Consider the following 14,990-nt stretch of genomic DNA (forward strand, 5'->3'; position numbering starts at 1 on the left):
CGGCCCGGGCCGAAGCCCGCGGGCGGGCCCACGCTCGCCACACGCCGCCGAGGGCGGGACGGCGCGGCGAGAGAGGAGGAGCGGAGCGGAGCGGACAGGACCCGCCATGGTGCTGGTGGTGGTAATGGGCGTGAGCGGCTCGGGGAAGTAGGTACCGGGCGGGCGGCGAGCCTCCGGCGGCTGCCCCAGGCCGTGGGAGTGCGCTCTGGTCCGGCGCGGCCCGAGGTCGCTGAAGCCCCGGCCGTGCGGGAGCCTCGTCACCGAGGGCCGGCGTGGCCGTGACCGATTCTCTGTGCTTCCCTGCAGGACCACGGTCGGGTCGCGACTGGCGGCACAGGTAGGGCCATGCTCCGCGGCGGGCAGCCCCGGCCGCGCACCGGCAGGCGGCCCGGGGGCCGCTGTGACCCAGCGCCGCGGCGCGTCAGCGCTCGCCGCTGCTGAGGTTGCTCCGTCGTTCCTGCTAATCGTCATGGCTTGTGGCACAGTCACCGCACTGTGGTGCAAGCGGCCTGTCGTTTCTTAGGCGTTGTCTTTGTAAGCTCAGGGATCCTTATTAGCTCACCTGGTTCGACTGAGTCATCCGGAGCTGTTTTTTCCCTAGCTGGGGTGGAAGTTCTACGATGCAGACGATTATCATTCTCCAGAGAATAAAAAGAAGATGGCAGAAGGGACGCCACTAAGCGATGAGGTATAAAACATATAAACTGATAACGTGGACAAATAAAAACCAGTCATTGACACGCTTCTCTTTGTAACCTCTGGCACATCATGTTAAAGTGCCTTGTGCTTTACATAGACTACGCTGACTGCAAGCACAGGCTGAATTTCTGGGTCTGAAGTTGGGAGGGGGGAAGGCTTCCCATGTTACAAAGGATTCTGCATATCGAAGTGTGATTGGTAGCTCACAAAGGGATTTGAGGTTCATTCAGGATTTAATTCTGAGGCTGCCGATGGTTACCAGAGTGCCAGGAATGACAGGGCAGGAGATCCACAGAGCAAACCAGGGAACCACCACTGTCAGAAATCTCCCCCTCTGCATCAGGTCACGATTGCAGCTTTAGGTTATATGCTACTTCTTTTAGTTAAATACATGAAGACAGACAAATGTCTCTGCTGAAGTATGTTTCATCACACTCATGTACTGCAGTGATTATCCCACAGTCTTCCGTCTTATATGCCCCTACTTAACAGGCACATCCCTCCCTTCAGCCTGTTGTTCAGCCTGAACAGATAAAGATTATCAAGTTCAATTTCACAGTACTTACACAGACTTGAGTAAATTACAAAAGTTGCATGACACCTCTTGAACTTTTTCTGGGAAATCTCTGGAGATGTAAGGCTGAACTAGAGAGCTCTTCAGAGCACTCTCTATAGCCTTGGAAAAGTATTCTAGATTCTTGTTAAAAACTTTAACCTGTCATTAATGGTTGGAAGATCATATAAGCCAATATGTTGTGTAAGGCAGCACTACATAGTTGAAAAACTAAACCATTGGGGTATGATGCCCAGCAAGAAGGAAGAATCTCTTCTGAAACACCACAGATGCAAAATTATGAGGGCTATCTTGAGTGCCAGTGGGAAGTTACTTTGTAATGACAATAACAAAAAATTGTTGCATTTATTTGTCCACGTTATCAGTTTTGTTGCTCACCTATCAGTAACAGGATTGAAAGATGAAATGAGAGCGATTGTTTAGTAATCAATGGTATGATAAAAGTTTGTGGGAGCTTAAAATTTAAAATGAGATTATAATGAGAAGCTGATCAATCACTCAGTGTTTGCCCAGCTACTGAGCAAAACCATTGCTAAATTATGACCATGATTACATTTATTTGTGATTACTACTGACATAAAAATGATATAATTAAGTAATTGCAAATAACTAAATTTAGTTCTCTCTGTTCCTGAAAACCTCAACTTTGATCCAAAGCATGTGTGCAAGATATAAGAAAAAGAAATAACAAATCAGGCTATACATTTGAATTATGTAATAGAAGCATGAGAGAGGTTGGCAGTTCCCCAAAGGTCTACAAGGTGCATGCCTCACATAAATACATACTATTTCCATCAGGTACTTGGAGCTACCTGTAACAGAAAATGCACTGTTCCACTAAAACATGTTATTGATGATATACCTAGCACTTCAGGCAGTGGTAACCAATCAACATTAGCAAGAAAGAAATCAAACCTGAGCTTGCTGTACACAATTTAATGCTGCTTTACATCTCTAGTCAAATGCTCTAGATGTTAGGAGCAATTGTTTCAAATGAGTTTCATAAACAACTCTGAACTAGCTTGTTTTCTTTCTAGGACAGGATTCCCTGGCTTTGTGCATTGCATGATATACTAAGGAGGTAAGAGAACATCCAGTTTTATCAAGTTTGGGCTAGCGACAGAAAAAGTACTAAAAGTATTTTTCCTCATTGCATTCCAAAGCACATATGTAGTAGTGTAAAAAACATTCTGCAGGCAGCAAAAACGTATTTTCACTATTTTAAGCTCTCATAGTAATTGCTAAGAATGAGGTTATTCCTACATTAATAGTGTTGTGAAAATTATTGCCAATGGTAGTTTTTTTTCTGCTGTCTGTGTAAAAATAATTTCAAGGATCCAGTTCAGTCATAAGCCTGATATTAGCTACTTACTAAGGACAGAACCAGAAGATACATTGATAATGACATTAGGGCAAAATTTTGTACAGTATTGTTAGTTTGAATAAGATACGGTGTGAAGTTTGCTTGACACCATCTGCCACAGGATCCTCACAGAGAAGCTGGTGATAGTACGAGTTGGATAAGCAGACAGTGAGGTGAATTAAAAACTGGCTCTACAGGCAAATGCAGAGGGTGGTGATCAGCAGCTCCAAGTCTTACTGAAGGCCAATAATTTGTGTTGTAGCCCAGGGGTAGGTGCTGGGTCCCATCCTGTTCAACATCTTCATTAATGATGAGGATGACGAAGCAGCGTGTAGCCTCAGCAAGTCTGCAGATGAGACCAAACTGGGAGGAGTGGCTGATCAGAGGGACTTTGACAGGTTTGTAGAAGTGGGCTGGCAGGAACCTCATGCAGTTTAAGAAGTGCAAAGTCCTGTTGCTGGGGAGAAACAGCCCTGGGCACCAGTTCAGGCACTGAGGGTCATACAGCTGGAAAGCAGCTTTGCAGAAAAGGACTTGGTGAGGCCTTAGTGGGCACCCGGGTTGAACATGAGCCAGCAACATGCTCTTCTGGCAAGGCTGTCCAGTGATACCCTGGGTTGGAGTAGACAAAGGATTGCCAGCAGGTTAAAGGAGGTGATCCTTCCCCTCTCCTCAACACTGGTGAGGCCACACTGGGAGTAACGTGTTCAGTTCTGTGCTCCTGATTATGAGAGAGGCATGGACATACTGCAGAGCATCCAATGTAGGGCCATGAAGATGATGAAGAGACTGGAGCATCTCCCAAATGAGGAAATGCTGGGAGAGTGGGGACTGTTTAGCCTGGATTTACAAAATGGCTGTTAGGTTGCTTGTGCACATCAGATGAACTAGATGAAGACAATGCATGTGCCTCATTGGAGCATGGGTTAATACACTGAGAAATTTGTCTGTTAACACTTGATCCACAGCTTTGTGTTACTTGCTAGTCCAAGGCCACTGCCCAGCTCCAGAAAGCCTGAAAGATCAAGTATACTGTAGAAGAGCCTAATGCCAGTCTTTAATTGCTAGTATTTTTAAGCAGCCAAGGCTGGCACCACTTACCTTGATGATAATACAAGTTATTTCAAATATTACAAGTTATTTCCTTGTGAAACAACATCTGATGAAGATAGTATGATTTTGAAATAGGTTTATACCTAATTTTAACTGGATTACAGAATATATTTCTTAGGCAGGCACTTCAGTCAGTTTTCAGAGACAACTAATTCTGGGTTTGCTTTTTGTTGGAATAGACATGACCATGATTTGATGCTCACTTTATTTTAGGAGTCCTTGCCAGTAAAAAATAAATGTGCAAGGCATCAATTTACTTGCATCTATTCCCTTGTCTAACTTGAAGTGGGCATATACGCAGTGCTGCCAATGAATCTGGTCACAGGAAGCACAGAATGCAACATTACAGTAAATCTGTGAAAACAGGTTTTGGAAGTATGCCTGCATAAGAACATAACTCTCTGTTGCTCAGCAGCCACTTACTCTCTAGACAGATTAGAATAGTAATTTTATAGGTAACGAATGGCAGTTTGTTTGGATAGTCAGTTGCTGCTGTTCTCAGCAGTTAAGGAAATAATCGTTCCTTGTGCTAGAATGTAATTAAATTTACGAAAAAAACAGTGTCTAATAAAGAAGGTCCCCAAGACTTTACTGGGAGGCTGGCTACCCTGACCTGACTTTCAAATCACATCTCTACCTGCACTGGAAATACATTTTCAAAATCCTGAAAAAATTATGAAAAAATGCCACTACTCCCAGGGATCCAGGCCTTGTCTCCCTTGTTCAAGCAGAACGAATGAGCCATTTTGTTATGTTTCATGTGGATACTTTGGGTTTTTTTTATTTTTGATAGAGAAGACTTATCTAGACAAGATGCAGTTCTGGCTTGTTCGGCACTGAAGAAAATGTATAGGCATGTGCTGGCTATTGGAGCATCTGCAATCGAAAGCAACCAGCCAGGGCAACCAGGAGAAAACCCAGCACTGAAGATCCTCTTTGTTCATTTGGATGGGCCTATAGACATCATTGCTGGCCGCTTGGAGAAGAGGAGAGGGCATTTTATGCCACGTGAGCTTCTCAAGTCTCAGTTTGATACTCTGGAGCCTCCTACTGCACCAGAAAACTTTATTACTGTCAGTATAGAAAAATCTCTTTCTGAAATAGTGCTGGAGATTGAAAGCACCGTTTTTCAGGGTAAGGCTTTTCTAGAGTAAGTTTCTGCTTTACTCATACACAAATACCCTTAAGGTTATCAAGGGTGTGAAACAGCATTTTAATAAATGAATTGGTTATTAAATGAAAACAAAGTCTTTTTCCTGATACTTAAATTGATTGCAATATTAAGAGCTGATTTACTACTTTTGGTATTCTTATTGTGGCTCTGTGAAACACATATAAAATTAAATTTTCAAAAACTGTCAACTTTTTAAACTCTTCACCATATGAAGTGAAAACTCCCATTTTATGAAGAACCTGCTTTAGAAAATGCTGCCTAGGGCCACACAGTAACTTATTATTTTCATTTTACCATTGACTCTGTCAAACATGGAGACAGGCACAATTGCTATTACGTGATGAAATAATTTGCAGCTTTGTTAGAAAGCGTATATTTAGTTGTCTAGAAGTAAGAGGCAGGAACATCCTGACACCACCACTGTATCACTGCCAGGTTTTCACCAAGTTGTAGTGTTAGTGCCCTTGCCAGCCTCCCCAGGGTGACTTCACAAGAGCTTTTGTGAACTCTTATTGTGTGCGTGGAACACCAACCTGAGAAGTGTAAGAAAAGGGAGTGCTGGTGAGGCTGTATCCAAAATACAATTGAATTTAAAGTGGCATAATATTGCCCTGCATTCTCAATTGCTCATGTGCAAAGTGTACCCATTGAGTCAATGAATAGTCTCAGATACTGAATACAAGACTGATAGGCATCTCCTTCTTTAAGAAAAACTCTCACAATTGCACCTTCCCTTCCCTTCCCTTCCCTTCCCTTCCCTTCCCTTCCCTTCCCTTCCCTTCCCTTCCCTTCCCTTCCCTTCCCTTCCCTTCCCTTCCCTTCCCTTCCCTTCCCTTCCCTTCCCTTCCCTTCCCTTCCCTTCCCTTCCCTTGTGTGCTTTAGTCTTCTACGTCAGCCTGTGTCCAGTCCATATGTGCTTACTGAAAGCTTAATATCAAACTATTCCTAATACACTTTTTTCACAGCTTTTCTTTTTGTGTAAGTGATCAGAAAATCTCAAATATCCAATAAATTACTTAACTCAGAGAATTTAAGATTAACATGATTTTTTATTGCCAAAGTGTTTTTTAAAAGGTTGCAAGAGGTGCCTTTTTTAGCTTAATTCAGTGTAAAGGGCATAGTTTCTATAGAAAGATTCAAGTCACATCTAAATGGAGTCATCCCCATGTGCGTGGATTATTTTTAATGTGTCACCCATTCCTTTAGAAGAAAATCTCATGCTTCAAAGCATCTTCACTGTTATCTTTTACATGGAAAACTATGAGTAGTAAGGACATTTTGGTTTACTAGACAACTACTGTGCACAGAACAGTGTAATAAATGGGCATTATCTGACTGAAACCTGGCATTTTTAGATACAGATTTGGGACTGTAGACACTAACACACCCACCCTGAAGTGGTCTTTTCCTGATTGTTCATGACCTGGAGAGACAACAGCAGGCAGTTCCCAGTTTTAGTCTGCTGCTGTACACTACAGCAGCATTAGAGAAAAGCAGTTGCTCTCAATTCAGATCCTGTTTATTCTGAGATCCAAGGTGCAAGCTTAAGACTTAGAGGCAAAGGTAATTGCAAGGGACATGCATGGCTGGCTGACTCTTAACACCACATTTCAGAGACTATACACCTCCTGAAACCCAGTGAGTCCTCTTAACTGGAAGTTTAGTAGCTATGAAAAGCAAAGAAATGGCACCCTCTTCTGGTATCTCTGCTTTTAATGAAGTCTTCATGTTTTTCCAATACACCATTTTACAAAGAGCTCTTCTAACACATCCATTATTAAATACAGATTTATGCTCACTTTTTTTCAGACACGATAAAACTAGATCAGGACACAGTAACATTGCTGGGAAAGCAGTTGCATCCTGTCATAATCAAGTATGATCAGGCCTTCAAATGAAAGGAAGAATAATTGGCTACATTTTCTAGTGTGAGTTCCAGAAAGGCTAGACTTGAACTTTCAGATCTGCTTGTTAGCATTGATAGCACACTCACAAAGTGGCTGGCACCAACAGAGAATTGTACTCAGCACTGACAGACCATTCACTCTTAGGGGAGTCTGTGTATGCATTTGAGGTTTTGGAAGTCTTTTCTAAAAAAGTAGTATGTTCTTACTTGCTGGAAGTTCATGCTTCTTCAAAATAGGTCTGGGTATTTCTCAGTCTGTGTTCCCATGACAGGAATATTTCCATCTCTGAACCTTTCAAGAGACTTGCCTTTTGCATTTATTTAAAGCAAAGGTATTTCCACAGTTCAAACAGTGAAAGCAACCACAGACACCATTAATCTTGAGATTGACAGGTGCAGTTTTCATGGCAGGAGTTCAGTCTGTCATGTCGTAAGTAGCTGGTTCTTGGACAGTATCACTCCTACTTGCATCCTTCCATTGAAAGAAGATACCTCTGTAAGTCACTGTTCTAGTCTTCACATTAACGAGAAATTATCAAGACTTAAAGCTAATCATATTTACAGACTGAGTGTTCATGAGAACTTCTGTTTCCAAGCAAGGGCAGCTGGCAGTATGTGGATGAACACAGTAAGACGTTAAACATACACCAGCTTTTCTCAGAATGCTTATCTGAAGATAATGCCAAGCATCTGGATTTTGCTCTTAGCATCTCAGAAGAGGAGGGCCTTTGCCTCCACCTTGTCCCACCTCAGAGGGCAACAAGATGAAGCCAAAAAAACCTGCAGAACCTCACCCTCTCAATAAACAAACAGAAGCTAAGACGCCATTACTCTCACTGGAAGGTGCAGGTGAGACATTCAGGAATGCAGTATCTTGTAGATGCTTTTCCTCCAAACTCTTTTTATTTAGAAAAGGAAGGCTGCGAGACTCCTGGGAAACTTTTGATTAGCTTCCACTGGTGTTCAGTTTATTTTCCCCAGCACAGAACCAGGTTTGTGTAATTAGCTGCACACAACTGTTGCAACTGACTATTTATTAAACTTTTGCCTCACATCTGAACTTCACAATACTAAAATCCACAGGGGCTTGCAGAAGCAGTTGGCATTTTTGCCTCCACAGGGAAAGCCTGCTTGGTCTCTGCCACCCTATTCATCACGTAGCTGCAGGAATGAAGAAACTACTTAGAAGGGACTGAACCTGCTTTTCACAGGGCTGTCTGTGGGCTCCAGCTCCACAGCATGAGCCAGTTCCAGATATTGCACAGAAGGTTGTTGTCAATCAGTTAAGTAGTCCATTTCCTGCTATGACAAAGGGTAGCAAAGCATTACTTCTGTTCACTTACATCCTGTGCTTCACAATTTGAAAGACTGTCAGTGATCCAAATGCTAACCACACGACTGCTCCCCGATTTTAATGAGGCTGTACCCGTGTACAGTGGAAGAAAAGGATTGCACAAGAATCCCTGTGCATAAGGGATTTTCATTTACCTCCCCAAACACAACCCTACATTTAGTTTGGTTTGTTGTTTTTTGGGTTTTTTAACAAACTTAACAGGGATGATGTGTTCAGGTTAGTTGTGAAGGTTATTTAGATTTAGCTCAGATTACTTGGGTGCAAGTTTTCTGTCCGTATTTTGAAATGCATTTAACAAAGGCAACAAAAACTAAGAAGGAATCATCTGGAATTTGAAATTTCTTATGTTACTGCCATGAGTGTGTTCATCTATGGAAGCTACATGCACTACACTTCCTCAAGAATTTGTGCTAAGCACAGTTTGTAACATGCCATGTAAATATTGTACCCACTACCGCGTGTTTTCCTATGCTATAACGAGGAAGTAAAAATGTAGCGTTACAATAGCAGTATCCATTAATGCATTAAACACAGGAAAGGCAGAGTGTCTTCTTCAACAGGTTGTCCACAGAAAGGAAGAGACCCATCTCCCTGCCAGCTCTGCTCTCAGTGGAAAGGGTTGTTTTATCATGCAGGCACCAAACCAAGAAGAGAATTAGAGAAAGTACATCCTTTGCAAAACTGGCCATCTTGCTGTCACATTCTCAAAGGTACCGTAACAGTATTTGATTCAAAAGTATGCACATTTAGTCTTTTATATGTCAGTTTACACTACTTCGGCTCTCAGGTTTCTTGGTTTTGCAGCAGTTACTTTCTCTAGCAGTAGTTTGATGACCAGGCAAGGCAGTTTTGTGGACAATCCTATCTATCAGAGCAGACTTAACTGTCAGCTTGCTTCTGAAAGAAAAGGTAGATGATACTGCTGAAGAGAGAATTTTAAAGAAGGACAGGATGAAGCAACAAGTATGAGGGTGGGGCAAAAGCAGAAACACTGTAATATGCCATTAAACCAACAAGTGTGATCTTTGCTTTACTGATAAAGATGTAATAAAAAGTCTACCCTACCTCTAAACCTTGCTCTGCTGTGTTTTCTGACAAAACTAAAAATTCTTCCTACACAACATATGGCTCAGTGTTTTACACTCACCAGAAAGTAACTTGTTACTAGTTGAAAATAGTTACTGACAAATACATTGTACTTCAGGGGGGAAAAAAACCCAAAGCTTAGCTCAAGGGCACCTGTAGAATTTGTGTCAGACTTCATCTCTTGAAGTCAAATTTTATGGCAATTCAGCAAGTAGAGCATACATCTTAGTTTCCCAAGTGCAACTGAAGTACTCAAGGTGAATGGCATGTTACCCAAAGGAAGTGTTCATGCTGGTTAAATTCATTGGTTTAGTGTCTTGGTAAAGCCTGATAAAAATCATTCCCTTCCCCACCTCACTGTGGCACTTTTACTTGACAGAAGCCTTTTTGGATGACACAGATTGTAGTCTAAGAAGGACCTGCCTCCTGAGTGACAAGGCATCTTCCTTCTTTAAAACACGGTGCCAGTGAAGTACACTATAAAGTCAGGTCAAATTAGTTACTCTGAAGATCCTAAGAAGTAGTAATTGTGAAAGTAACTACAAAAAATGTAGTAATTACTCCACAGAAACAACTTGCTCTCTATCCCTTGTTTATCACAGCCTTGTACTCCATGCAATGACAGCAACCCACACAACAGAGGTCACTTTGAAGGTATGACGATAGGTCTGATCACTGGCTAGGAAATAAAAGCAGTAACTTTGTACCCAAGCTGTAGGTATTTTTAAAGGTTTTTATGATAATAAATTTGCCTTACCAATAGATTTTAATTTATTTCTGTTTAACACTCTATGCTGCTCTATCTATCACTTTAATTTTCATGCAGGGCTTTAATTTTCAGTTGGCAGGGCTGCCAACTACAGAGATTTTCTTGAGCTCTTTGCAGTACCATGCATCAACAGTGTTTGATCAATTTATTTACTGGCAAAGTAAGAGACAAGATTACTGGACAGTAAGGGAAACTTCTCTGATAAGAATAAAACAGTTTCTGCCAACAGAACTGCATACACGGCTTTGCCAGAAGTTTTAAAAATTTCAGTACATGTTGAAGGGTGTTCAACTTCTAATGCTGTAGTGTAACTTTGCGTCAAACTGATTAACAATTTTGTGTTTAAAAAGGTAAAATTTTAAACCATTTGCAAGCAATGATTTTTAGAGCAACTAAACTGATACTTGTACCATTACAAGAAAAACAGTGTCCAAATAAGGTGTTTAAAAGCACTACAGGAATTCACAACCACAGTAAAAATCCAGTAAAAGCAGATGGTCTTCACTAATACAGACAGTAGTGTCCCTTACTCTGTTACCTCCTCTTTATGTAAGCTTCAACATTATGCACCTCTTACTCTCTTCTCCCTACCTGACACACCAAGAGTTGTATATTCATCTTAGCCTAGAGTTGGTGAATATTCTTAGAGTTTACGCTCAAATGCCAACTCTTCAGCTGGTCAGTCATATTGAACTCTTAAGTAATCACAAACTGCAAACACAATGAGACTAGATGCTTAAAGATATTTTAATTCATTTATTATCTGTGAACAAGAGAACTAACTACCAATAGAAACTCAAAGATATACAGTATTTTTTACATGGTGGTTAAAAGTAATTTAAAGTACCACATGACCATGAAATGAAAGTAACGTTTCCAATTGCAAACCAGAATATGTGTTAGAATCTCAATGGAACAAGGCAAAAAGTCCTGAAGCTGTTCCTTCCGGAGTGCCTCTGCAATTCAAACAATGACAAAGGTAATTCACAGCTCATCTTTGTGAATCTCGAGACATTGTGACAATGCAAATTTCTGTACAGTCGGGTGCAGAGAGATAACCAGAGATAACCAGAGAGTAATTCTAGTTTATTTTAACTGAACTTGCTTAAGCTTTTTTTTTTTTTTTTTTTTTTTCTGAGATGGTTCCCAAAGATGCTGAAAGATTCTACACCAAAACCAAGTCTTTAGGACTTCCCCCTCCCTCCCCTCCCCAGGCTTTTTTGCGTTATTTATAATCTCATTCTGTTGCAAGGTGTAAATCTCTAGAAATGAGCTGTCTCCATTGTATACACTGTGTTTATACAAATTAAAGAAAAAAAAATATGTTAGCTTGCTCAAGTGGTATAAATCTTACAGCATTTTGCTTGCAACAAAAGACCATGCCAAAATCACATTAAGCAGTATTTGTACCCACAAATTGTAGCTTCAACAATTTGTTTTCCTTTTTAATTTGTATTCTACAGAAATTACTGCTGAAGACTAATGTTTAAGTAGTAAACAAACTGAATAGTTTTAAGTCAGACAAAACTGCTTCACCCAACTGTGAAAGCTGATTTGTGTCAAAAAATTCCCCCACAAATAATGCAGAACAAAAGAAGTGTGATGCATGCAAGAGTGAAAATGCATTGATTCCCACTGTTTGAAGAAAACTACTGCACTCCACCTTAAAATGCATCAGACTGATTTTAGTTTTAACAAGACAATCCCAAGAGTCAGAATGAAGTAAAGCAAATATTTTAAAGATTTAGAAGCTGTTATCAAAAATAAATTACATTTTTTCAAGTTTAAGAAACACTGCTATGAGGGCTGAGAGCCAAGCAGCCTTTCAATAGCTGCATTGATGTCTCCTCCTGTTGCTATAAGTGCTTGTAAGTTCGCCTCACGGTTCAGAAAGCCCATTGCACTCAGCTGCTCCAGTTGTTGCTGAAATCGAACTTCTGGATTTTGTAACTGCTAAGAATAAAATTTCAAGCTTTAGAAGCATAACACACACTTGGCAAAGCACAAGAGTTAAACACAGTATGTTGTGCACCGCTCTGTCTTTACTAATTTCTGACTAGGTCTTCTGCAAGATCCTAAAACTATCTTATGACATGAATTCAAATTTTAGGAGTTATCTACACTTCCACGATGTTCTTGAAATGCACGAAAACCTACTTGTTTTATTAAAAAGCATTAAAATTAAATTGGGTAAATTTACGTCCCATGAACCAAGCTGAACCAGCTCACCCTGTGGCTACAGAGGACAAAAAAGCCGGACTGCCCCTTCTACCAGCAGTCTGACAGTACACTGAGTATGTACCATGGTGCAAGGGTGCTGTTTCACACAGCACCTGTGGGAGTTAATAGCATGTCTCCCTTATAGCCAGTCTGGCTCACCTCTCTACAATTACTGGCAAAGTTGCTACCTTTTGTTTTGAAAACCCTGAATCCCACTCAGTAGCTTAACAACATGCACTGCAGTCTGAACTTGCAGGATGTCAGTAAAGTTATCAAACACATTCAGGCTCCTAATAACCAGGGTGTGGCTATTCCAAAGTGTGGGACAGAGCAACGGCCAGCAACACAGACAACGCACAGAGGGTAACAATGTTCAATATGCTCAAGCTTTTCTCTTGCCTTAGCACACACTTAGTTTGCCAGTGAACCTTACCACTTGAGTCTGCCTAAATCTTACCTAGCATCTCAAGGGAATGAAGATGAGTGTATAAAGATCAGCTGTTCAGAAGATGCTGACTCAGATTTGATGTTATTCCAGCACAGTTATTCCAGTAACTTGCACAGTTACATTACTACTTTTAAGCCTCATCTCTTTTGACCAGAAGTATCCAGGGACCTCTCCCTTCAACTATCAGCCTCCTTTCTAGTTGTTTACAATTAAAAGATTAAGTAAGATTTAAGAAGATCTAGAATATAGTGATGTACTTTACCTGAGCATTTGCACTAGCAAGTGCCTGCAACATTTGCTGGACAAACTGCTGGTGACCAGGTTCAGCAGTTCCTGATGCTGGACTTGTATTTTCACTAGGAGCAGAACTAGGTACAGTGGATCCTGTAGGTGCTCCAGTGCTTCCTAATCCACTTAAACCAGGATTAAATCTGCATAAATGACAGAAAAAATACACCACTTGAATTAAAAAATACTAGCTGGTCTCTTATTTAATTACTGAGTAAAGATCTTGTTAAAAGAGAGGATGACTATTTAACTAAAGCACTAAGATATAGATCAGTCATTGGTTTTTAGAAGTGCATGGCAGGCAAAAATGTGACAGATTCTAAACTAAGTACAGTTAAAAAGGCAGGACGAGGAATCCTTAATAAACCTTAGGTAAATCTCTACGTGTAAAAAGAATGAGCAATAACACAAGAGAAAAGTTTGTGTCTATATTCTTATGGCCTTACCCTGGTATAAGCCCTGGTGCTTCTGTTGCTAGTGTCTGCAAGCCCTGCTGAATCTGTAGCAAAGCCTGCATTGCTCTAGGATTTGACATAGCTGATAACGTATCAGGATTCTGCATCTAAGAAAAGGAAAGAAACTGTTAATTATATGCAATGTTCAAAGTTAACCTTCATAATTAGATGATTTCTAGAATCTGACAATTTCATAATCTGTTCTTCAACTTTATATTTGAATATTTACGTGAAATCCTTCAGGTATTTTTTCCTTTTTGAGAAAACTTTCACAGAAAATGACCAATGAACTTTCTAGTTGTGGAAAAAGCCTTTCAAATAAGAAGTACACAAGCCAAAATATTTCTCATTTCCTCTTCTAGGAGACTTCACCATCTTTCAAAGTTGTAGGACTGTATTAGTGCAACATCATTCTAGAACTGGTCTCCTACATCATACTACTTGTAAGCAACAACAATGAAGAAAAAGAAACCTGACCAACAGGTACCTAAGGAAAAGCTACACTGGTTTTTTTTTCCCCACTAAATTCAGACCACAGAAGTTTGATCACTGTGGTCCGAGCACGTTTTCATATCTGTAGTGCCCCCATAGCCTGGTGAAATGAAAATAAATACACTGCAAATGTATAATATTCGAAGGCTTTCACTCTACTGTGACTCCAACTAAAAACCATCTTTCTCATCCAGATAACTGAAAAAGCAAATGCTTTTCATTTCCGAAATACAATGTCCAGAAATGTGACTATTTTAGACACAAACCCAAAACTAATGGCTTATGCTCACCTCTGCTTAGAGGTGCCACAGGTAAGTGAAAACCAATGTATTTCAGTCACAAGTAACACAGTCTTGGTAACCAGACCTACTTCAAATAGCAGACAGGCTTATTAACCTTAGCAGCTTTGAATTGGCAACTAGTCAAAATTTCTTCTGCTGCAAAAACACCACAACCATGCATGTGGTTGAAACAACATAAGCACTTTCTTCTGAATGCTGAACTTGTTACTGTAATTCGTATGTGTTAATTATTTTACTCACAAAACACCTATGTGCAATTAGATCTTGGCAACCCATGTTTACTCTGATTTGCAAGAGCTGCCTAATGATGGAACTCATGCACTGGATTAAGTTTTCCATTCCTAAAAAAATCTTGCTTGCTCCTATTTAGAGAACAGAGTACTACTACAAGCTACAGCAGTGAGTACCAAGAAGATACCTGGGCCACAAGCACAGCATTAAGAGGGGAAAGGCAGTCTTTATAGGCAAAAAAGTTCAGAACCCATGTTTTCTGACTGGAACACACTGGGAACAATTACTCCCTCTAAGCAAAGAAACAAAAGCAAATCTAGTTGTGCTAGCCACAGACAAAAATATCTACTAGAAGTCAGGTTTAACTTTTGAAAGGGATGGGGATATTACACAAGAATTTGTTACCAGGGGACAATCTAACTTGGTGTTTGAAGCTATTAAGACTACGTGACAGAATCCAGCCTTTCACAAAACCAAAGACAGACATCAGTTTATTGAAAATACTGGTCATGGACT

The 14,990-nt window shown here is 40.6% G+C and overlaps 2 protein-coding genes across 11 annotated transcripts in view; one reads left to right on the forward strand and one right to left on the reverse strand.

The window, feature by feature from the left end:
- Positions 1-13,912, forward strand: IDNK (IDNK gluconokinase). Of its 8 annotated transcripts, none has more exons than XM_062017427.1 (6): positions 1-147; positions 307-337; positions 602-688; positions 2,311-2,354; positions 4,543-4,883; positions 13,812-13,912. In XM_062017427.1, the coding sequence occupies exons 1-6, from the start codon at positions 107-109 to the stop codon at positions 13,907-13,909; spliced, it is 642 nt and encodes a 213-aa protein (XP_061873411.1). In that variant the 5' UTR covers positions 1-106; the 3' UTR covers positions 13,910-13,912. The 8 variants fall into 8 exon arrangements, with proteins under 8 accessions (XP_061873411.1, XP_061873403.1, XP_061873405.1 ...); XM_062017419.1 differs by lacking the exon at positions 13,812-13,912 and adding an exon at positions 8,744-9,168; XM_062017422.1 differs by lacking the exon at positions 13,812-13,912 and adding an exon at positions 8,744-9,168 and having other exon boundaries at positions 108-147; positions 540-688.
- UBQLN1 (ubiquilin 1) overlaps positions 10,775-14,990 on the reverse strand; it is a 24,180-nt gene continuing 19,964 nt past the window's right edge. Inside the window, exons 9-12 of one of the 3 annotated variants that reach the window (XM_062017417.1) lie at positions 13,441-13,556; positions 12,969-13,137; positions 11,811-11,991; positions 10,775-10,994 (exon numbers count right to left, since the gene is read on the reverse strand). In XM_062017417.1, the coding sequence (XP_061873401.1) occupies positions 11,836-11,991; positions 12,969-13,137; positions 13,441-13,556 (441 nt within the window). In that variant the 3' untranslated portion in view covers positions 10,775-10,994; positions 11,811-11,835. Of the gene's footprint in view, positions 11,992-12,968; positions 13,138-13,440; positions 13,557-14,990 lie in introns of all 3 variants that reach the window. The other 2 variants (XM_062017418.1, XM_062017416.1) reach the window with 2 other exon arrangements.

The sequence above is a fragment of the Colius striatus genome, chromosome Z, assembly GCF_028858725.1.
Source record: "Colius striatus isolate bColStr4 chromosome Z, bColStr4.1.hap1, whole genome shotgun sequence".
NCBI lineage: Eukaryota > Metazoa > Chordata > Aves > Coliiformes > Coliidae > Colius > Colius striatus.

Bases quoted from the DNA above. Each gene is read 5' to 3' on its own strand.
- IDNK (XM_062017419.1), top strand. From the start codon at position 107: ATGGTGCTGGTGGTGGTAATGGGCGTGAGCGGCTCGGGGAA. The intron at 148-306 runs GTAGGTACCGGG...GCTTCCCTGCAG, and splicing joins GGCGTGAGCGGCTCGGGGAA to GACCACGGTCGGGTCGCGAC. The intron at 2,355-4,542 runs GTAAGAGAACAT...TATTTTTGATAG, and splicing joins TTGCATGATATACTAAGGAG to AGAAGACTTATCTAGACAAG.